At 42.9% G+C, this 23,182-nt stretch overlaps 3 protein-coding genes across 11 annotated transcripts; 2 read left to right on the top strand and 1 right to left on the bottom strand.

Moving 5' to 3' along the window:
* Nucleotides 1-4,227: 4,227 nt before the first annotated feature.
* Nucleotides 4,228-11,221, top strand: setd7 (SET domain containing 7, histone lysine methyltransferase). Of its 4 annotated transcripts, XM_085906517.1 has the most exons (11): nt 4,230-4,561; nt 4,637-4,847; nt 4,960-5,027; nt 5,305-5,462; nt 6,454-6,583; nt 7,679-7,880; nt 8,338-8,530; nt 10,339-10,420; nt 10,588-10,705; nt 10,774-10,931; nt 10,996-11,221. In XM_085906517.1, the coding sequence occupies exons 4-11, from the start codon at nt 5,423-5,425 to the stop codon at nt 11,186-11,188; spliced, it is 1,116 nt and encodes a 371-aa protein (XP_085762643.1). In that variant the 5' UTR covers nt 4,230-4,561; nt 4,637-4,847; nt 4,960-5,027; nt 5,305-5,422; the 3' UTR covers nt 11,189-11,221. The 4 variants fall into 4 exon arrangements, with proteins under 4 accessions (XP_085762644.1, XP_085762643.1, XP_085762642.1 ...); XM_085906516.1 differs by having other exon boundaries at nt 4,637-5,027; XM_085906515.1 differs by having other exon boundaries at nt 4,960-5,462.
* On the bottom strand, nt 10,555-22,704 carry rab33ba (RAB33B, member RAS oncogene family a). Of its 4 annotated transcripts, none has more exons than XR_015065570.1 (4): nt 22,013-22,704; nt 19,568-20,071; nt 16,764-16,960; nt 10,555-16,114 (listed from the first exon to the last, which is right to left on the bottom strand). XR_015065570.1 is itself a non-coding variant. In XM_085906527.1 (3 exons), exons 1-2 carry the CDS (start codon nt 22,241-22,243, stop codon nt 19,577-19,579), a joined length of 726 nt encoding a protein of 241 aa, XP_085762653.1. In that variant the 5' UTR covers nt 22,244-22,704; the 3' UTR covers nt 10,555-16,114; nt 19,568-19,576. The 4 variants fall into 4 exon arrangements, 2 of the variants coding, with proteins under 2 accessions (XP_085762653.1, XP_085762652.1); XR_015065569.1 differs by having other exon boundaries at nt 16,764-18,689; nt 22,013-22,703; XM_085906527.1 differs by lacking the exon at nt 16,764-16,960.
* On the top strand, nt 11,370-18,488 carry LOC147061272 (uncharacterized). Of its 3 annotated transcripts, none has more exons than XM_085906525.1 (6): nt 11,370-12,658; nt 15,524-15,583; nt 15,743-15,874; nt 15,971-16,117; nt 16,714-16,771; nt 16,831-18,488. In XM_085906525.1, the coding sequence occupies exons 1-6, from the start codon at nt 12,494-12,496 to the stop codon at nt 16,962-16,964; spliced, it is 696 nt and encodes a 231-aa protein (XP_085762651.1). In that variant the 5' UTR covers nt 11,370-12,493; the 3' UTR covers nt 16,965-18,488. The 3 variants fall into 3 exon arrangements, with proteins under 3 accessions (XP_085762651.1, XP_085762650.1, XP_085762648.1); XM_085906524.1 differs by having other exon boundaries at nt 16,858-18,488; XM_085906522.1 differs by having other exon boundaries at nt 15,743-16,117; nt 16,858-18,488.
* Nucleotides 22,705-23,182: the final 478 nt, after the last annotated feature.

Genomic DNA, 23,182 nt, shown 5'->3' on the forward strand with positions numbered 1-23,182 from the left:
ATAGGCTTCCTTCCCTCCAATGCCTCAGGTAAGTGCGCCCTAGTAACGCTGATCATGCCAATTAGTGTGACAGCATTAGACGTGTCCAGAATAAATTGGGAAGGCGTTGGACGGTGGGGAAGAATCCCCTTCCTTGTGAGGAGGAAAAAGGACATGCAAGAATGGTTGAATACAGGAGACCCCACGTACATAGATGCAATTGGAGTTCCGAGAGGGGTTCCTGATGAATACAAATTGGTGAATCAAGTGGCGGCAGGATGGGAGAGTATTTTCCTGCTCATTACAGTAAACAAAAATGTGGACCGGATTAATTATGTCCACTACAATGTCCAACGATTGGCGAACTTCACCACCTCGGCACTCCAGGCAGTGCATGAGCAATTAGCAGCCACGTCTCTTATGGCATTCCAAAATAGAATAGGTTTAGATATGGTGTTAGCGGAAAGAGGAGGAGTCTGTGGTATTTTTGGGGATCAGTGCTGTACTCTGATTCCCAACAATACGTCTCCTGACGGTCGGCTCACTAAGGCATTGGAGGGTCTGCGCACGCTAAGTAACAAAATGAAGGAGCACTCAGGTGTGGACACCAGTTGGTACTCTGACTGGTTAAACGTCTTTGGCAAATATAAAAGCTTGATTGCATCAGTACTGATTTCTATCGCTGTGTTTGCTGCTATTATGGTGTTATGCGGATGTTGCTGTATTCCATGTATCAGATCATTAACTGTTAAGACAATTGAACGCACGTTGGGGCCACTCCCTCCGGGTGGCCAGTACATGATGATCCCTCAGAAGGACCCCCAGGAGGCGGAGACAGCTGTGGCCCTCCGGGATGTGAGTATGTGAAGGTGGCCTCAGGGACCTGAGGCCATGAGGAGGGTATGAAATTTTGTGTTTAACAATAAAACAAGGTATTCGAGTGATGACCTCAGTGGTCTGAGGTCATGAGAGGGATTAAAGGAATATAAGAGTTTGATCTTAAAGTAGTTCATTAGACATCTTGTGTATGAGAGTACGAATCTGTAAAGTGCTGAGTGTGTGACGATGGAGACAAAACAAGATATGTGGGCAAGGATGTGCACGAATGAAATGTTCCAGATTAAACAATGACGCAGGAGCAGCAAGGAGTACAGGATGACCCAGGGGCAGCGGGGAGATAACAACTAGGGGACCCTGTATGGAAAACTACAACCAGGAGGAGCGAGCAAATGATTCTGCAGAAGAAGAAAGACCAATAAGAGCAAGCTAAAGTTAAATGCAGTGTACACATAGCCAATAGAATAATGACAGAATGCCTTTGTTTATGTGCCATTTGCATATTGTGTAGTATAATTAATGGCTGGGCAACTCGGAAGTAGAGTACGTCTGCTGGTGGGAACAGAGACGTACAGAGGTGTATTGAGAGGGACCCGAGACCCAGGTGATGGATTAGATTTGTGTGTTAGGAATAAATCCACTCGTGTGTGAAAATGCCAGCTTCCTGATACCTTTCTATTGCAGAACGAGCGCGCAAATTGTTGGATGAGTGGCAGTTGGGTAAGGTCACAAATTGGAGTCAGATTAGTAACTCGCGTTCAAGTTAAATTAGAAATAAATTCCAACAATAGTCAAAATGAAGAGGCGCAGGAAGATGCCCTCGGTTGTTGAGATAAAAGTTAATTGATATTTTATCATGGATTTGGCTACATAAGGAAAATAAAAATCATTTGATGGCTCAACACTTTTTTTTGCATTCAAAGTGGTAATACAAACACATCCACAATTTACAGTGTACAGCAGGGAGCACTACCATACTGTTCAACAGGCTATTTTCCATAACTCCAAATCGACAGACGTGCTCCGGCTCCAAAGTCCCCCTCCGAGTGCAGAGGCATCACAGACCGTGAGAAGCTCACAGAGAAACAAACTTGTTTGGGGGCGTGATGCGTCATTTTTACAAAGGATTCTCTCAAGGGCTCCCAGAAATGGCGGCCTAACGTACTTAACTTTCGCTTGCACGTGACAAATATATGCTTCTTCTCTTTTTCTCAAACGATACACTACTGTTCAAAAGTTTGGAATCACCCAGACAATTAAATGTTTTCCATAAAAACTAATATAATTGTACAAGGCTTTCAAGTGTTTTCAAGGGTGTTTTAACCGTCTAACACAATTAGCAAACACAATGGATCGTTAGAACATTGGAGGGATGGTTGCTGGAAATGGGCCTTTATACACCTAAGCAGATATTGCATTAAAAATCAGACGTTTGCAGCTAGAATACCGTAATTTTTGGACGATAAGTCGCTCCGGAGTATAAATCGCACTTTTGGGGCAAATTTATTTGTCAAAATCCAACACCAAAGACAGACATGAACCAGTAACAACAGGCTAAACGATACGGTACGCTAACGTGACATTTACACAAACGAGGAGCTGAGAACGGGCCTGAAGTAACATTCGGAGTTATTCAAGTAAGTATTACATAAATAACACGTTTATCAAACCATCTGTGTCACTCCAATTCTTTAAATCCATAGATCGTGCGCCGCATATGCTCACGCCGGACCCGTTGTAAGTTGCATTTCTAATTATTCCACAGACCCATATAACGATATAAAGAGTAGATTTCAAATAACTATCATATTAAAACAATATCATCGAACCATCTGTGTCACTCCAAATCATTAAATCCATCAATCAAATTCTTCGTTCTTTATGTCAACAATGCCGTGCGTGCGCTGCAGAGATCTAGTATATAACTAAGTAACAAAGTACCAGGAAAGACGTTGGTTTGGTAAACGGCTCTTTATTTAACAAAACAAGAGTTCAACGAGCCAACAACTACTGAACTTCCAGCCACGGAGATGAAAGAAAGCTCCGTAGAGTATGACCGGGCGTGCGTAAAAGCCATGTCCGAGCCCCATCCACCGTCCCCGGACAGCCACCCGGCCGAGCGCCGGCCCCCGACTTCCATCCACGGAGGTGAAAGAGAGCTCCCCTCGAGAAGGACCGGGCGTGCGTAAAAGCCATAATAGTTTTTCAAACCTTCTGTGTCACTCCAAATCATTAAATCCTTCAAACTCTTCGTCTTCCGTGTCACTTACAAACAAAGCCGCTAATGATGCCGGTAGTACGTGGCCTTCGTCATCTTCGTCATCCCGTGATCGAATCCTTTGCCCTTTATGTAAACAACTGTCGCGCGGCATGGGTGACGTTACTTGCAGTTCAAATGACAGTAATCCCTTGCTACATCGCGGTTCGTTTATCGCGGTTTCACTACATTGCGGATTTTTGAATTTTGAAAATTTGTGAAAATAAATTACATATATGTCGCTCCTGAGTATAAGTCGCCCCCCCACCCAAACTATGACAAAAACCACGACTTATAGTACGAGAATTACGGTACTCATTTACCACATTAACAATGTACAGAGTGTATTCCTGATTAGTTTAATGTTATCCTCATTGAAAAACAATAGTGATTTTATTTAAAAAATAAGGACATTTCTAAGTGACCCAAAAAATGTGAATGGTAGTGTATAAGAGAATCTCCGGAAGAATGTTCTTGTGTTAGTCCTCAGGAAGACGATACTTTTTTTTGTTTCTTATGGTTCTTTCGGCAGCCATTGTGACAGAAATCCTAAGGGCAACCGCATATTGGAAATTCTGCCCGTTTCCCTTTCATATCAAGCAGCAACGTCAACAGATTCGTACTGATCTTCTGTTTTCATGCTTTCATATGAATTGTGTGCTGATTGTCATGAGTTTTTGAAGCTGCAACTTCAGACCTGCATGAACTCACTGACACTGTCACATTATACATCAGTTTTCGTGAGGATCTGTGTGTGCAGACTAAGACCTTCTGCACGTACAACAATGACAAACCTTGGTTTACACCGAACCTCAGGAGGCTGCGCAAAGTCAAGGAGGAGGCCTACAGGAGCGGTGACCGGGACCTGTTCAAGCAGACCAGAAACACAGTGAACCGAGAGGTCAGGAAAGCCAGGAGGTATTACGGGGGGAGCCTGGAGAGACACCTCTCTGCCAATCCTGATCCCTCAACAGTGTGGAAAGGTCTGCAGAGCATCACGGGCTTCAAGAAACGAACCCCCCGTCCTGTGGAGAGCCCAAGGCTTGCTAACAAGCTAAACAGGTTCTACTGCAGGTTTGATCGGTCCTCCCACACAACAGGACCTCCTGCAGCACAATCTACATACTCCCCTCCCCTCACAACCGCTCTGTCCACACCTCCGTCACCGCTGTCATGTACTCTCTCTCTTGCAGAAGCCGGGCCCTCACTCCAGATACGCGAGGAGGAGGTGTGCCAGATGTTCCGGAGACAAAAGGTCAGGAAGGCACCGGGCCAAGACGGCGTGTCTCCTTCCTGCTTGAAAGTCTGTGCTGAGCAGCTGGCATCCACCTTTGCACGGATCTTCAACTGCTCCCTGGAGCTGTGTGAGGTGCCCTCGTGCTTGAAGAGCTCCACCATCGCTCCAGTGGCCAAGAAGCCCGCCATCACAGGATTGAATGACTATAGACCTGTCGCTCTAACATCTGTGGTCATGAAATCTTTCGAGAGGTTAGTGCTGAACCACCTGAAGGATGTCACGGGCCCCTTGCTTGACCCCCTCTTGTTTGCCTACTGGGCAAACAGGTTGGTGAATGATGCGGTCAACATGGGACTGCACTACATCCTGCACCACCTGGACACCCCAGGAACGTACACCAGGATCCCGTTTGTGGATTTCAGCTCGGCGTTCAACACCATCGCTCCTGACATCCTCCAACAGAAGATCATCCAGCTCGCGGTGCCTGCCTCCACCTGTCAGTGGATCACCAGCTTCCTGACCAACAGGAGACAGCGTGTGAGGCTGAGGAGCATCACATCTGACACCCGGACCACCAATACTGGCGCCTCTCAGGGGTGCGTCCTCTCCCCACTGCTCTTCTCTCTCTACACCAACGATTTCTCCTCAGGTGACTCTTCTGTGAAGCTCCTGAAGTATGCAGACGACACCACTCTCATCGGACTGATTCGGGACAAGGTGACGCTATTAAGTCAACATTGTAAACTAAAGGATTTAAAAATAACAATCCTAAGAGCAAAAATAATCATCATAGTTATATAAATGATATCGATATGCCAGTATAATTATGTAAGCTAACTTGCCGTATTTCAGGACTAATTCAGGACTATTTCAGAAAAAAGACGTGTTCCCAAATAGATTTTGGGTATATACTGGTGCATTTTTTTCTGTTTGTTGTCCATCAGATAACTCGTAATAAACACGCATTCAATCTAATCGTAATTCGATGCTTCAGTGTGAAAAGTGGCCATAGGTGTCAGACGGCAATTGCCATGTCCTGGTGAAGCCCCACGCGTGGCGGACACTGTAGCTGTGGCAGCTGTGTTCATTTCTGACCGTCATCACTCAGCAGTATGGACAGCGAAGATGAGAACGTAGAGGAGGCCGTGGAAGGTAAGACAATAGAGATGCTCTGCATTTAAAGGATATCTGAGATCTTGGTGGCAAATCTCTCTCGAATGTCTGCACGGCGGCTCGCTAGTGGGCCCCCACGGCAACTTGACGCACCGGGGACTCCATTTAACAAGGGAAGCCGTCTGGCAGGCGCACGAGAGCGGTCTGGCTTCCCCCACCCTTACGCAGCAGCTTCCGGTGACCTAGTAAAGGGAAAATGCATACGTGTATTATACGGCAGTGGTGCAGGAATGCATGTTTTGTTCCGATCGGTCCCAATGACATCAATATGTCTGAGATTTAATTGTTAAAGGTGTCGGTCGTATTGTGAACCCGAACTGCACATTCGACAGATTATGTACAATCGTTAAACAGTCTGACTCTAAAACTCAAACCGCAACATGAGCATGCGGAATCTGAGATGATTGTCACATGTTCGGGTCAAAATGTTCGGCCAGGGTTTGTGGTCACGCTGGGAAGGGATAGCGATACACCGGGGCTAACGGGTATGTAGCCCAGTCACATATCTGTGTAGCGGTAGCCCCACCTAATCCCCTTCTGCATTTAGAATTTGATATTTTAAAATAATCATAAATTATTTTATTTTATGTATCCGTCAACCCCCCCCCCCCCCCCCTCCCTGTTGTTCTTGCAGGGGTATCAGCACGCTTAGTAGAGTAGAGTAGAGTAGAGTAGAGTAGAGTAGAGTAGAGTAGAGTAGAGTAGAGTACCTTTATTGTCATTGAAGAGCAAGTATACAATAAAATTGGGAGCACCGCTCCATTGTGATACGTCTCAAACCTAAGTTTGTACATTCTATGAGGTAAGTACATCACAACATTAGTTTATTGTCTAAAAAAAATATTAATATTGAAAACATTGAATGGCAGGGGATGTGTTTAAGAATGTGCTGTCCTCAAATTATGCTTCATAACTTTAGTCTTACAAATTTTATATTTTATAATTATTCACCAAGTTCAATACTGTTTAGGTCCACTAGATGAAGATGAACAACCTCATGGACAGTGCACAGTGACCTACTCATCCAGTGATCGCTTTGAAGGACACTTTATACACGGAGAGAAAAATGGGAAGGGCAAATTCTTTTTCTTCGATGGAAGGTATTTTCATTCGAAGATATTGTTGAGTTTCATTACTTTGACTTGACATTTTTAAGTTCTCAAAGTGGTATTCTCTCACAGCAACTCAGGTTTGTACAAGGAACACTGAAATAACAGCCTCCATATACTATTCAAAGGGGAAAAGTGGTGAAGTCACATTTAGAATTCAGTTTTCCTTTGTAACGTAACAGAGTTATTAAATTACAGGTGAGTAGTAGCAGGCTAAATTTACTCAGTTAAAGTCAAGTCAATTTTATTTCTATAGCCTTTAATCACAGAAACATCTCAAAGGGCTTGCATGCCCACAGTAGACAAATATTAACAACATCCCCTGATCTTAAATCTGTGGAGGGTATTGCAAAATTCCAAAAACACCAACTGGGGGAAACTGAGAAACCTTGAGAAGGGACCACGTATGGGACAATCCCCCTTCCAGGCTGCAATGGTTGCGAATGGGCAACACACATTGTACAAAACTTAGTACTATAGTAAATGCATTGCAGTGTAACCTCAATTTATCGCCTAATCAGCCACTCGTTTCATCACATAAAACTGTTCATTTATCCATTGTCCTTCATGGTAAACAGAGTAATTTATTGCAATATCGAAGAAACGGCTTTGAATCAATTTTCCTTCATGTGGTAAATATAAGGCAAAAAAACCTGGAGTCGAAGCACAAATGAAAAAAATAAATCTCTGTATTTTTCACAACTCAAAGTTGGCCACTGTCTTGTATGTGTTATGCACAGTGAGTCAGTAATTGAGTAGTTGTAGACTACTTAAATTACTTTGACTTGAGTTATATTCTTCCAAAGTATCAGCACGCTTAGTTGAGTAGCCTTGAGTCGTCAATCATATGAACCAATAGACATCTCTCTTTCACTCATCATAATAGCAGCATATAGTTTAGCTCTCATTCTTTAATCTCCCCTAGTAGTAAAGAGACAAATCACTTGATGAAATAAAGAATTGGTAAAGGTCCCAGTCCCAAGCCACTTTAATGAAGCACTGGATCAAATTGATTCAATATGTAATAATTGTGTTCAGGTTATTTAATCGAGAGAGCTCTGCTATTTTTCTGCCTCATCTGCTCAGCACCTTGGAGGGCTTCTACGTGGATGATGTTCTTCAGGGACAGGCCGTATATTCGTATGAAGACGGAGGTGTCATGCAGGGCACGTATGTGGATGGTGAACTCAACGGGCCGGCTCAGGAGTTTGACATAGAGGGTCGCCCGGTGTTTAAGGGCCAGTACAAAGACAACATCCGCTGTGGGGAATGCTGGGCGTACCACACTGTGAGTCATCTCTGACTTACCGCCTATAATTCTACAGAAGCATGGAGCTGCCAATGTGAAGTAAAACATTTTTGACGGGCAAGTACGTTAAAACGTACTCACAAATACTACATTTGAACGTACGTGGTTATAGCTAAATGCTACCAATGTAGCTTTTTTCCCTTAATGCAACAGGGTATTGACTTGGGCATGTGTGAGTGAAAAAGCTAAGATGTTCACAAAAATGAGGAAACTTGTTTATTCATAAATTTATGGTTTTATTGTGTGTATGCGCATGCGGAAGTCCATAATTGATATATATATATATCTGTATGTATGTATATATATATATATATATATATATATATATATATATATATATATATATATATATATATATATATATATATATATATACACACATATATATATGTATATGTTTCATTTTGTATGTTTGTATGCACCGCATTGCATCCAGGATGGAGGCTGTGTGTTTGGGGAAGTGAACGAGGATGGAGAGTTGACTGGTGATTCGTTAGCGTACGTCTACCCCGATGGCCGCACAGCTCTTCATGGAAGTTTTGTGGATGGTGAACTCATCCAGGCTCAGCTCGCCACCCTGATCCTCACTGAGAATGGAAGACCATCTTTTGAGGTTACACCGAGTAGTGGTAAGCAATGTATTTCATTTTGCACTGTAATTCACTGTATTTTACAGGGAAACGTATTCCAACTTGTGAAATTATAGGGATTCAGCCGGGATGGTCCTTTTTCCACTAACGATCACAATTTATGTACCTTAATTTTCGGACTATAAGTCGCGTTTTTTTCATAGTTTGGGTGGGGGGGCGACTTATACTCAGGAGCGATTTTTATGTGAATTTTTTCACAAATTTTCAAAATTAAAAAATCCGCGATGTAGTGAAACCGCAATAAACAAACCGCGATGTAGCAAGGGATTACTGTCATTTGAACTGCAAGTGATGTCACCAGCGCCGCGCGGCGGTTCTTTACATAAAGGACAAAGGATTCACTTTATTCGATCACGGGATGACGAAGATGACGGAGGGCCCCACGTTTGAAGGATTTAATGATTTGGAGTGACACAAGGTTTGAAAAAGGTTTATGTTATAGTTATTTGATGTATTTTATTTTGTGTAGCAACTTGTATATGTTTTTATCGTTACAGTTCAGTAGTTGTTGGCTCGTTGAACTCTTGTTTTGTTAAATAAAAAGCCATTTACCAAACCCATGTCTTTCCTGGTACTTTAACACTACAATATAGTTATGTACTAGATCTGTGCGCGGCGTTGTTGACATAAAGGACGAGGAATTTGATCGATGGATTTAATGATTTGGAGTGACACAGATGGTTTGATAATATTGTTGTTATAGAAACTCATGTCTTTCCCGGTACTTTGTTAACTCTACAATACAGTTATATACCACATCTGTGCGGCGCGCGCGCGGCGTTGTTGACATAAAGGATGAGGAATTTGATCGATGGATTTAATGATTTGGAGTGACACAGATGGTTTGATAATATTGCTGTTATATAAACCCACGTCTTTCCCGGTACTTTGTTAACGCTACAATACAGTTATATACTAGATCTGTGCGGCGCGTGCACGCGGCCTTGTTGACATAAAGGACGAGGAATTTGATCGATGGGTTTAATGATTTGGAGTGACACAGATGGTTTGATAATATTGTTGTAATATGATATTTATTTGAAATAAGACTATATATATATATATACTTTATATATCGTATATATATATATATATATATATATATATATATATATATATATATATATATATATATATATATATATATATTTATATTTTAGTTTTAGAGTCATATATCGTTATATGGGTCTGTGGAATAATTAGAAATGCAACTTACAACGGGTCCGATGTCAGCATATGCGGCGCATACGCGGCATTGTTTACATAAAGGACGATCGATGGATTTAATGAATTGGAGTGACACAGATGGTTTGATAAACGTATTATTTATGTAATACTTGAATAACTGAATGTTACGTCAGGCCCGTTCTCAGCTCCTCGTTTGTGTATATGTCACGTTAGCATACCGTATCGTTTAGCCTGTTGTTGCTGGTTCATGTCTGTTCTTGGTGTTGGATTTTGACAAATACATTTGCCCCAAAAGTGCAACTTATACTCCGGTGTGATTTATATATGTTTTTTTTCACTTTATTGTGCGTTTTATGGCTGGTGCCACTTATACTCCGAAGCGACTTATAGTCCGAAAATTACGGTGTTTTTTTTTTTTTAATCAGGTAAACGATTATAAGTTGTATTTTCAATTTTTTTTAATTTATTTTTGAGAAATCAGTAAATAACCAAAAACCACCGTCCAGAAATGTGGAATATGGCCACACCGCCACCCCACTGTGTCATCCTAATGTCTGTAAAGCACAATACAATTTCAAATGTGGTTCTGCTTTTTCAAGGGGCTGTATATACATATGACAAATCTACATCCACTCGTATTGCTACCCATGCTATGCTGCCAGATCCTTACGAGAGCCAAAGGTACTGAAGGATAGCTTCATACATATATATATATATATATATATATATATATATATATATATATATATATATATATATATATATATATATATATATATATATATATATAAAACGCTTGAACGCAAAGTTGCAGGACTTATCCATATTTACGTTTTTTGTGTGTTTAGGGTGTTTGTGGCAGACTCCTTGATCAAAGGAGCTGGACAAGGTCTGTTTGCCAAGACAGATGCTGAAAGAGACACCGTAATGGCCTTTTATAATGGAATACGAATCACACACTCAGAGGTGTGGAATCTGTATGCTTTTGCTTGCTGTGTGGATTCTTATTGAACATGTTTTCCACTAATCCTCAGGTGGACAACAGAGACTGGACGTTGAACGGCAACACAATCTCATTGGACGAGGACACTGTGATTGACGTTCCTCGGCCATTTGACCAGACAGAGCGCTATTGTGCCTCTCTTGGTCACAAGGCAAATCACTCCTTTACCCCCAACTGCAAATATGATGTGTAAGTATATAATATTTAATATATATATTGAAATATTTGAAAGTGTTTTGTCCCCACCCCCTAGGTATGTTCATCCCCGTTTTGGGTCGATCAAATGCGTCCGAACAATAAGAGCTGTGCAGAAGGATGAAGAGCTGACTGTTGCCTATGGGTACGATCATGAGGCGACTGGGAAGAATGGCCCAGAGGCCCCTGACTGGTACAAGCAAGAGCTGTATGTGTTCCAACATGGACAGGCACTTCCCACAGCCTCTTGAGGCTACACATTAAACTTGTGAACAGTACAATAACACCCTGCTGCTTGGGATTCACTTTGTCTTCCCTGTAGCCACATATCGTACCATAAATACAGTACGAAAGGTTACTATGCTGAACACGCTAGGCAAACTGTTTTGCGGTGTGGCCCTCTGAGATTGGGGCAAGATTATTAAGTGTGCAATCAAAAGTATTTTTAATGTTTACATTTAGGGTATTGAAACACTGTGTCATTTTGCTCCCTTGGCTAACAATTTACAATCTAAATATATAATTTCTGGAAGTAGGTGATTGTGGAGTCATATTCTTACAGCCTTGTACACACAATACACATGGTCTTCATTCAATGAGCTGTTTGTATTTGTATAATACAAAATAGTCACAGTTAGAATACAAATTTATCTGCTATCAAATTTGACTAAATACAGTACAATCAGTGTACATATGCATTCTGATTTATCTATTTGGTGAACTGCCATTTGGTATCTGGGCTATACTGGGTATACTTTGCACTTCATAGTACCACTATGACACCCTAGGTATAGAAAACCCCCCATCAATACCTAATAACATGAAAACAATACTGACCAGTAATGCTGGTCAATAAGAGCATTACTGCAGAGGCTGGCTCTAAATGGTATTTAGGTGTGCACAATGCTTCATTTGCTTGGCCAAGTTGCAATTTCTTCTCTGACCAGGCGATCAAAAGACCAAAATTATGCTGGCCCCGAGAAGGCGGATTTGAAATCCGATTGATTACAGAAACAGTACTGTTATTTAATCGTTGGAAATTCATTGACTGAATGATATAAAATTATTAAATGGACCAAATGTTAAAATATAGGTTGTAAATGTGGATCATTGCAGTACTATAATAGTGAAAACTGTAGATAAGAAGCCCTTCGTTACTCTCATACCATATAGTTATATACGTGTTTAGTGGCATAATTTGTCGTACTTTATTTATTGGCATAATTAGTTCTGAAGATGAGGCTCCTAATGTGTGACGGGAGTATGTATAAATTCCTGCCAGTGTAAAATCAGGGCAAAACTTCGTCTGTACCTGTCGCTTCATGCATGGGTGCAGGTTAATGATTAAACTTTCTACACTTCAGACTCAAGGCAACTTAACAGCCAGTCCGCTGCCGCTCTGACGCCACTTGAAGATAACAATGTTGGTTTTCTCCAAGACTCGATTTGTGTTTCTCTACTGACAGCCCGAAGCGTGAATGCTAAGCAAAGTTTTTGCTTGGGTCAGCCTTGGCGTCCGTCCTTTGCTCGACCATCGAGCAGGTTGACGTCTGGAGATGGACCGATTCAGGTACTTCACTTTTAACCAAAAGCGCGTACTCGTCCTCGGTGTCCTCCAAGTGGCGTGTGCGGCTATCTGCGTGATCTGTGGCTTTATGGATGCTATTTTCCGCAAGGATACCCCGCTGAGCACAACCAGGACCCCAGTATGGGGAGGAATGGTGAGACACCGCATCGTTGACTTGTCTTTACTATGTTTCTGTTAGAAACAAGAATTGAAACTTGGCTTCATTCACATTGACCTACATTCACAGCAGGAGTTCAGAACATCCAGAGAGCTATTTCTACATTACCATCAGAAATAATGAAAAAAATCATTTAAAGCGCCAAAGTATAGCAAAATTGCAACATTTAACAGCACAATGGGCTCCATAAGTTTATCCCAGGTGACTTTTGGCAAAAGGTGGGACACACCCTGAATTGGTCGTGATCCAAGTTGGCTACAGACAATTTAGGGTCTTGAACCTATGATTTGGCAACATGGGAGAAACCCACACGAGGTGAGAACCTACAAACGGCATATGGGAAGGCCTGATCCCTGATTTAGACCCACAACTTTGGAATTGTTCGGCGGACGTGCCAATCTATTGGCCACCATGTTGACTTTGATTTTATTAATGGCTATTTAAACTGAAGGGTGAAGTTTTCAAAAGGTTACTTTCATCCTTCAATTTAACAGAAGATTGATTTAAAAAATAATTTCCTCTCTAGGGCAAGTCATGGGCAAGGCAGGTTTAGTCATACTCTATAACAGAGGTCCTCAACCTTTGGGCCTCGGACCGGTCCGTGTATCATTTGATATGTACAAGAAAGAATAAATCCATCAATCCATTTTCTGAACCGCTTTGTCCCCACGGGGGTCGCGGGCGTGCTGGAGCCTATCCCAGCCGTCATTGGGCAGTAGGCGGGGGACACCCTGAACCGGTTGCCAGCCAATCGCAGGGCACACAGAGACGAACAACCATCCGCACTCGCACTCACACCTAGGGACAATTTTAGTCTTCAATCGGCCTACCAAGCATATTTTTGGGATGTGGGAGGAAACCGGAGTGCCCGGAGAAAACCCACGCGGGCTCGGGGAGAACATGCAAACTCCACACAGGGAGGGCCGAAGGTGAAATCGAACCCGCACCCTCCTAACTGTGAGGCAGACGTGCTACCCAGTGCGCCACCGAGCCGCCAGAAAGAATAAATAACTTGCATTATTTTCCTTTTATTTATCTGCGCCTGTACGTCCTTCCATCCATCTTCTTCCGCTTATCCGGGGTCGGGTCGCGGGGGCAGCAGCTTTAGGATGGACTCCCAGACTTCCCTCTCCCCAGCCACTTCATCCAGCTCATCCCGGGGGATCCCAAGGCGTTCCCAGGCCAGCTGAGAGACATAGTCTCTTCAGCGCGTCCTGGGTCGTCCCCGGGGTCTCCAACCCGTGGGACATGCCCGGAACACCTTCCCAGGGAGGCATCCAGGAGGCATCCTGATGAGATGCCCGAGCCACCTCATCTGGCTCCTCTCAACGTGGTGGAGAAGCGGCTCTACTCTGAGTTTCTCCAAGATGACCGAGCTTCTCACCTTATCTCTTAAGAGGAGGAAACTCATTTCAGCCGCTTGAGAGTCTCCAGGCCCTGCTTCCACAATGGAAGGCGTGTTGGTGGAATTGAGGAGGTCTTCGAAGTATTCTCCCTACCAACTCATGACTTCCCGAGTCAAGGTCAGCAGCACGCCATCTCCACTGTAAACAGTGTTGACTGTGCACTGCTTCCCCCTCCTGAGACGCCGGATAGTGGACCAGAATTTCTTCGAAGCCATCCGGAAGTCATTGTCCATGGCCTCGCCAAACTCCTCCCACGCCCGGGTTTTTGCCTCAGCAACCGCCGAAGCCGCGTTCCGCTTGGCCGGCAGCTGCCTCCGGAGTCCTGTAGGCCAAAACGGCCCGATAGGACTCCTTCTTCAGCTTGACGGCATCCCTTACTGCCGGTGTCCACCAGCGGGTTCGGGAATTGCCGCCACGACAGGCAGCAACGACCTTACGGCCACAGCTCCGGTCGGCTGCCTCAACAATGGAGGCGCGGAACACGGTCCACTTGGACTCAATGTCCGCCGCCTCCCCCGGCGGGGCCTGGCCGGGCATAGCCCGAACAGAAAACGTGGGTCCCCCTTCCCATGGGCTCACCACCTGTGGAAGGGGCCAAAGGGGTCTGGTGCAAAGTGAGCTGGGCGGCGGCCAAAGGCGGGGACCTTTGCGGTCCAATCCCCAGCTGCAGAGGCTGGCTCTAAGGACATGGAATGTCACCTCTCTGGCTGGAAAGGAGCAAGAACTGGTGCGTGAGGCAGAAAAGTTCCGACTAGACATAGTCGAACTTTCCTCCATACGTAGTTTGGACCCCGGTACAAGCCCTCTCGAGAGGGGCTGGACTCTCTTCCACTCTGGAGTTGCCCACGGTGAGAGGCGTCGAGCAGGTGTGGGCATACTTATTGCCCGCTGGCTGGGCGCCTGCACATTGGGGTTCACCCTGGTGAACGAGAGGGTAGCCTCCCTCCGCCTTCGGGTAGGGGGACGGGTCCTGACTGTTGTTTGTGTCTATGCACCAAACGGCAGCTCAGAGTACCCACCATTCTTCAACTGGGATCGTCTTTAGGACGGAGAATATGTTCTCATTTCTTTCTTCTGATCCAAACCTCAGTTGCAGTGTTCTTAATGAGTTGGACCTGTTTGATGCTCTTCTGTGGGAGCCCAGTCAGAAGACCATTACATTAATGGTGTCTACTAGTTATAAAAGTGTGGATGAATTCTGACGTTCTGAAGAATTTGACCCTGGTTAACAGATACAGGGTGAACTAAAGAGGTGCAAGAACTGACCTGTGAGGGACTCACCATGCCACGGTTATTTAGTCAGATTTAAACCTTAGGATGGTTGCAAAATAATCCTTTCCTTCAAATAGGACCGGGATCATTTCAGGGATGCTAAATTTAGTCCTGCCCTAGTTTCCAGTATGTATCGACTTCATGGACATGACATTCTTTTCAGATCATGGCTTGTCCTGGTGTTTTGGCTTTGTTTGCATCTCAAAGGAAAAACCCAATACTGGTATGTATTCCTGTACACGGGTTCTGTGTATTGATCAATTTCCGAATAGACGAAAGTAAATGTTTATAGGTGATATTTTTTTAGTATTGCGGCACAAGCCTATGGTTGAAACATGAATGGAAAGTCGTGCACATGATTTCTTGACTGTGCTTTCTTCAGGTGAGTGTGCTGGTGGCAGTGGGATGCCTCTCTTGTGTGGCTTCTTTCTTTGTATTTGGCTATTCTTGTCTAACACTCACTTATGGAGAGGAAGATAAGGAGGTCTTCCACCATCATGACAGTCCCAAAGTGGTAATCACATCCACAAAACGACCCCTATTTCCATCTGTTATTGTTATCACACATGAGTGCAACAAGCATACTTGCCCTTTGTTTTTTTCCACACAGACATTCGTGCTCCATCGGATGGTGAAGGGCGCCAACGCCACCACACTGCTGTGCTGCATCCTCAGTCTGCTCCTATCGTCTCTCATTGCCTACGTGGGTTGCTGTAGTCTACCCCGGTGTGGGTGCTACGACGCACAGACCGGACTGGTGGGAACAAATATTGTCGGCATTAGTGGTTACATTTACCATCAGATTAACAAAAGCTATGCCATGGTCAGTAGAACCTTAGAATCAAGTACACAACTAGTCATTTGTACACAAATATTTTTGTGTAAGCATAACTGCATTCTTAACTGTTCAACCATCTTGACAACATAGGCAAGATGAACATACTGGTAAGAGTATGTGGTTAACACATTTATTTTTACTGACGTATGATTGCCTGATGAGGATCACAGATGACAACCATGGATCATTCTGGACTTTTTGATGAACAAGAACCATCCTAAAATTTGAAGATGGTTGATTGGCTCACCTAAATTCTAATCTGTAATCCTGTTGCTTTATGAAGACCACAATAAATACTAGACACTGGCTTGTTCCATTGCTTTTATGTGTAACCTTTAAATGAGTGGTTGTCCAATATTTGTAGATTTTTTCAAGATCCCCTACCTTTCCACACATACATATTTTGCGTTATAGCCCTTTTAATTGTATGCACTTTAACAAATTGAACATGAAATAATATAAACACAACACGTGGAAACAAACCAACTCCCTCATTTATATTGTGTGTATTGTAGGCAACATTGGTTCCACAGTGTGACCCTGGGGATACTGAGTTAGTGTGTACCTGGCAAGGTAAATCTTCAAGTCATTGAGATTTGACCATTTACAACCCTTGTACTGTCAGCTGGGAGAGTCTGACGTTGTCTTTCTGCTTGAAGCTGGAGGAGACGACAGGCTCTTCAACTCTCCAGCTCAGACTACAGACTCTGGCACCACAGAAGAGGAAGTTTCCTCCAAGTTGCCTCCATACAGTAGACTGACCTAAGACAAATCTTCGTCATACGATCATACTCGACTTTAAGATGTGAAACTATTTTAAAAGATTGTGCCAATTCATTTCATTTGATTTCTTGAGAGAGCAGATAGCAAGCACTAAGCACTCCAGTAGAATCCTTTTTCTGAAAATTACTGTACATAAGTTGCTTACATAATATATATGAACTGATATGTGAATGTAAGTGAATGAGAGTACTGTATTTCACTGGCGGTAGACAATGTGAGTTGTTTTTAATTTCTAAACCATTTAATTCATAAATTCTGCAATAAAGGTAGTTTCATTTTGTTTACCTGCTATTTGGAGATGGCACTAAATACATGTTAAGAATGTTTATTGTAAGATTACACAACAAAACCAATCAAAGCACCTAAATCTCGAGTTTACACACTTCGATCCTACGCGACTTTTGTCGAATGCAGTTTGGTCATGGACCCCAATCTTGTTTGTCATAAATACATTTATTAGTATTTTAAATGGAGCAGGTCGGTGGAGCACTGGTTAGCACGCCCGCCTCACATTTTGGAGAATACAGGTCCGATTCCACCTCTGGCCCTCCCTGTGTGGAGTTTGCATGTTCTCCCCGTGCCCGCGTGGGTTTTCTCCAGTTTCTCCGAGCACTCTGGTTTCCTCCCACATCCCAAAAACACGCTTGGTCGGCCGATTGAGCATTCCAAATTGTCCTTAGGTGTGGTTGTTTGTCTCTGTGTGCCCTGTGATTGGCTGGCACCATAACCCGCCTACTGCCCATTGACTGCTGGGAGAGGCTCCAGCACGTCCGTGACCCCCGTGGAAAAAAATGAAAAATACTAAATGGATGGATTTTAAATGGACAATATGAGGACTGTATGAAGCTAAATGACTAGCGCATAACGTTAGAGCCAGACCTGGATAGCAGCCTTAGGTGGAAGCACCTCATTCACACAGTCACTCAAGTCACTGGTCATTAACATACACTGTTTGGCACCTTTTTAGAACTGTCTCACACACAGCAGTCTATTCATTAACTGAATGAATAGTTACGAGTTATGTGTGACAACAGGAATACAATGGTACCGTTTTCCAAACAGCATCCTAAGAAAAAAACTAAATACTGGAGGTTGTCCATAGCTACCCTTTGTTACCTGTATTATAATACTCTCTACTTTGCAGAATTCCTTGTTGAATGACAATATATATATACTGTAGATATGGCGCCTTGACTACTACATATTGACTACAATGCAAGCCATTAGACTTCACATTTCAATTACCTTTGCCATGTTGAGATTTATATAACAATCAAGTACATGTATAGAGGTGCAACAATTAGTAATCAACGAATGATCGATTATTATTCTCAATAAATCAATTCATTCATCATTAAGCTCCTTTTTTTAAATTTCAAATTGTACAAAATGTCATCTTATCAACAATAAATATTTTCTGGTTTTCTGTAGTGTGTCCTCAAGATGGCTGATTGATTACACTGGGGAACAATAATAATTAAAAAAAAATGTTGGGTTAGAATTTTATGCAGATTAAAACTAAAATCGGCAAGATGATTCCAAAATCAGAGTCAGCCATTTCCCCCACAACATAAAAAAAAAAAAATTCCACAGATTAGCTGAGGTAAGACTTGCCAGGATATTATTATTATGGCTCATCTTCAGCTATGTGGCAACTTGTTTGTGCGGTCACAATAATAGAGAGGTGCAGCTCGTAATGGGTCAATACCTGCAAACAGAAAGGGAGCAAAGTAGAAATTAAGAGGATGACCGCTGACTTTTCTCTTAGCCCTGTCACCATGGGCATTGCATGTTTTATGCTGATTTTTTAAATTATTTTTTATCGTTTACATCTTAATGGTTTATACATATACAAACACACTTATTCAATAGAAAACAGGGATCCTATAGCTCAAAAACTTGACGTAATAAAGAAAAGACAAGCTCTCTTCCGTTTTACATGAGTTGAAAACAGCTGTAAGACCAAACGCAACAAAAATTGTTCTCCCTAGTGTTATTTTTGAGTGGAATCAAAATAAAACTTGATTATACTTTGGAAAACAATCTGGAACATTTTTTACTGATTTGTCTCCAAACCGGTGACTGAATGTTTGTTTCATTGTGCATTCACTGCAGTCAATTTGAAATGTCATGTTTGTTTGTTTTTAAACAAAAGGATGTTAATTTTGAAAAAATCTGATTCATTGATTGATCATTTACTAAAATTGTTGGTTGTACCCCTATACATATACTACATCAGATGGACACATACATGCAGAAATCCTATACAGTGCATCCCCGCTTCGCGCAGGGGATAGGGACTGAGTAAATGCGGCTGACACTTTATCATGCTTAGATTTCACATTTCAAACATTGTTGCAACAAATCCAGGTGAATTTCAAATTCTGTATTGAAGCGACAGTAATTATTGTTTGCAAAGAGCACACACCAAAGATTAAGTGTTTTATGATCATACAGGTGCACCATCTCATTTTCTCATCTCTCAACACGGTAATCTGCCTGCGACCCAGCCAATACTTGACAGTCATTGACGAATATAAGCACAAGCATGTACAACTGTTTGTGTATAAACCATTGGTCAGGTACCTCCACGAATCAGCAGCTGCTGCAGGCCCAGCCCCGCGACCCATCGGTGCCATCCTCCCTGCTGCTGCTGAAGTTGATGCTGCCTCCTGATCCCACAGGAAGCTGGCTCAACACCAGAGGCTTCTGAGACTTGAGTTTGTGAGCCACCGTCATGAAAATAGCCTCAACGTGGTCACTATTGCCAGAGCTCGTGCCGCCCTGGCTGTTTGGGTTCTTAGCAGAGGTCTCAAACAAAGGCATAGAGTGGGAGTCAGCGAACTGCTGCGCCACATCTGTTCCGACTTGGACGGAGTCTTGGAGGTCGCACTTGTTTCCAACGAGGATCCTTGGCACTTCTGTGCCTAGCGCGTGCTGCTTACACTCCTCGATCCAGGCCGGGAGGCTGCGGAAGCTGGCAGCGTTGGTAACATCATAGACAAAGACTACAGCATGCACATTGCGGTAGTAGTGTTGCACCATAGACTTCCTGAAGCGCTCCTGGCCTGCTGTGTCCCACAGCTGGATCTGTCCATTGAAGTGGTGCCATTTGGAACGAATATTGCCAAAAAATCCAAAGAAAAGGAAAAACATAACTGTAGTGTTAATCACAATGAACTCACTGTGATCATTTGAGTCTACAGTACATATTGCAAGCGAGCGTTGCAATTTAATTTAAATAAAATAATTGAAAAACATCGTACAGTGGTGGAAAGCATCCATTCGTTTTCTGTACCGCTTTGTCCCCAAGCAATTAAACACAAATACTTTTTTACTGTACCTGAGTAGATTTTTCAGGTCACTTTACTGGAATATTTTAATTTTGATAGATTTTTTTGCCTGTATTACCGTAATTTTCAGACTATAATTCGCTCCAGAGAGAAAGTCGCACCAGCCATAAAATGCACAATAAAGTGAAAAAAACCCCATATATAAGTCGCACCGGAGTATAAGTCGCACTTTTGGGGCAAATTTATTTGTCAAAATCCAACACCAAAAACAGACATGAACCAGCAACAACAGGCTAAAGAATACGGTATGCTAACGTGACATATACACAAACGAGGAGCTGAGAACGGGCCTGACGTAACATTCTGAGTTATTCAAGTAAGTATTACATAAATAACACGTTTATCAAACCATCTGTGTCACTCCAATTCATTAAATCCATCGATCGTGTTTTATGTAAACAATGCCGCGTATGCGCCGCATAGGCTGACGTCGGACCCGTTCTAAGTTGCATTTCTAATTATTCCACAGACCCATATAACGATATATAAAGTATATTTCAAATAACTATCATATTACAACAATATTATCAAACCATCTGTGTCACTCCAAATCATTAAATCCATCGATCAAATTCCTCGTTCTTTATGTCAACAACGCCGCGCGTGCGCTGCAGAGATCTAGTATATAACTATATTGTAGCGTTAACAAAGTACCAGGAAAGATGTGGGTTTACATAACAATATTATCAAACCATCTGTCATTCCAAATCATTAAATCCATCGATCAAATTCCTCATTCTTTATGTCAACAACGCAGCGCATGCGCTGCAGAGATCTAGTATATAACGATATTGTAGCGTTAACAAAGTACCAGGAAAGACGTGGGTTTGGTAAACGGCTCTTTATTTAACAAAACAAGAGTTCAATGAGCCAACAACTACTGAACTTCCAGCCACAGAGATGGAAGAGAGCTCCATAAATAGGACCGTGCGTGCGTAAAAGCCATGTCCGAGTCCCATCCACCGTCCCCGGACAGCCACCCGGCCGAGCGCCGGCCCCCGACTTCCATCTACGGAGGTGAAAGAGAGCTCCCGTCGAGAAGGACCGGGTGTGCGTAAAAGCCATAATAGTTTTTCAAACCTTCTGTGTCACTCCAAATCATTAAATTCTTCAAACTCTTCGCCCTCCGTGTCACTTACAAACAAAGCCGCTAATGATGCCGGTAGTACGTGGGGCCCTTCGTCATCTTCGTCATCCCGTGATCAAATTCTTTGCCTTTTATGTAAACAACCGTCGCGTGGCACGGGTGACGTCACTTGCAGTTCAAATGACAGTAATCCCTTGCTACATCGCGGTTTCACTGCATTGCGGATTTTTGCATTTTGAAAATTTTTGAAAAAAAATCACATATAAGTCGCTCCTGAGTATAAGTCGCCCCCCCCCCCCACCCAAACTATGACAAAAACTGCGACTTACAGTCCGAAAATTACGGCACTCCCTTCATTTAAAAAATTGTAAGCTTTAGGCCAATTGTGTCAAAATAAGTTTCTTTCTTATTCTTTTTAAACCTCTGCGAATGGTAGGCGTGCAATCATCTTAAAAGTATTGTACTGTACGTCGCGCTTTTGGGCAGATAACAGTTGAGCGGTCCCAGAGTTCTACTGTGGAGCACTCCTTTGATTAATTCAGGTATCTATTTCTCGTCAGGTTACGCATGATGAATAGGTACAATGCCCACCTTAAGCTTCTCGCCGTCAATATCCACCAGCCTCTCCCTGAAGTCCACCCCGATCGTGGCCTCGGTTTTCTCCGGGAACTTTCCGGCGCAGAAGCGGTAGGTCAGGCACGTCTTCCCAACCCCCGAGTCCCCGATGACGATGATTTTGAAGATTCGAGTCCTCGGCGGAGGTAGACCCGTGGAGCTCGTCAGAGAGCTCGAGAATTCACCAGAGGAAACGCTCTCCGCCATGGTCGCGGACAAGCTGCTGAACGACAACCAATGGACGCACCTTTTCCTTCACGGCAGCTGAGCCTCCGACGCAGTTGTTGACAAGCAAGCAATAATTAAAGGTTTCTGAAAAGCTGCCACTGTCTCTCGAAATGTATGCTTACTTGGTATGTTTGGCTGATCATGCATGACTTTCGATAACAGTCATTAATTTGTGATATATCTGTAAAAATGAGCAGATTCTTTTCCTTATTTGCATTTCATCCCGAAAGCCACGTTGACCTCTCTGCTCACTTCCCGCGAGATGATCGAACGTTACGTTCCTGGAGGCGGAAACGGAAAAACTTCCTTTTTTTAACATTTATCATTTATATAACATTCAAACATTATTCAAACACATTAGGTATAATAACACCCCTTTGCACATATCAGCAACTACAGACAAACAAAATCACAATAAAGCATACACGATACCAGGAAAAACACACAAGCAAGCACGCGCACACACAAGCATGTACACACACACACGAACAGCACGTACACACGCACGCGCACACACACGCACACGTACACACGCACGCGCACACACACGCACGCGCACACACAAGCACGCGCGCACACAAAAGCACGCACACACACACAAGCACGCACACACATTACAGGGCAACTCCGTATTATATCTAATGTACACAGCCAGAACAAGCATCTTCCAGAAAAACCTTTTCAATAAATGAAGTCAGTTTTACAGCATTCTTGGTGTGAATAAATTTTAAGGAAATGTTGTAGGATTTCAGATTATTCTTCCAATGAAGGCTGTTTGGTTTTGTTTGTGTATATATTGTGTATATATGTAAAATAATATTGTTAATGAAAAAATCTAATTTAACATGATGAAAAAAGCCATATTTAATATGAATACTAAGAGTAACAAAAGTAACCTTTTTGAACAAGTCCTTTGTT

This window comes from Syngnathus leptorhynchus, chromosome 2 (genome assembly GCF_054491065.1).
Source record: "Syngnathus leptorhynchus isolate UIUO chromosome 2, UIUO_Slep, whole genome shotgun sequence".
In the NCBI taxonomy this organism is placed as follows: Eukaryota; Metazoa; Chordata; class Actinopteri; order Syngnathiformes; family Syngnathidae; genus Syngnathus; species Syngnathus leptorhynchus.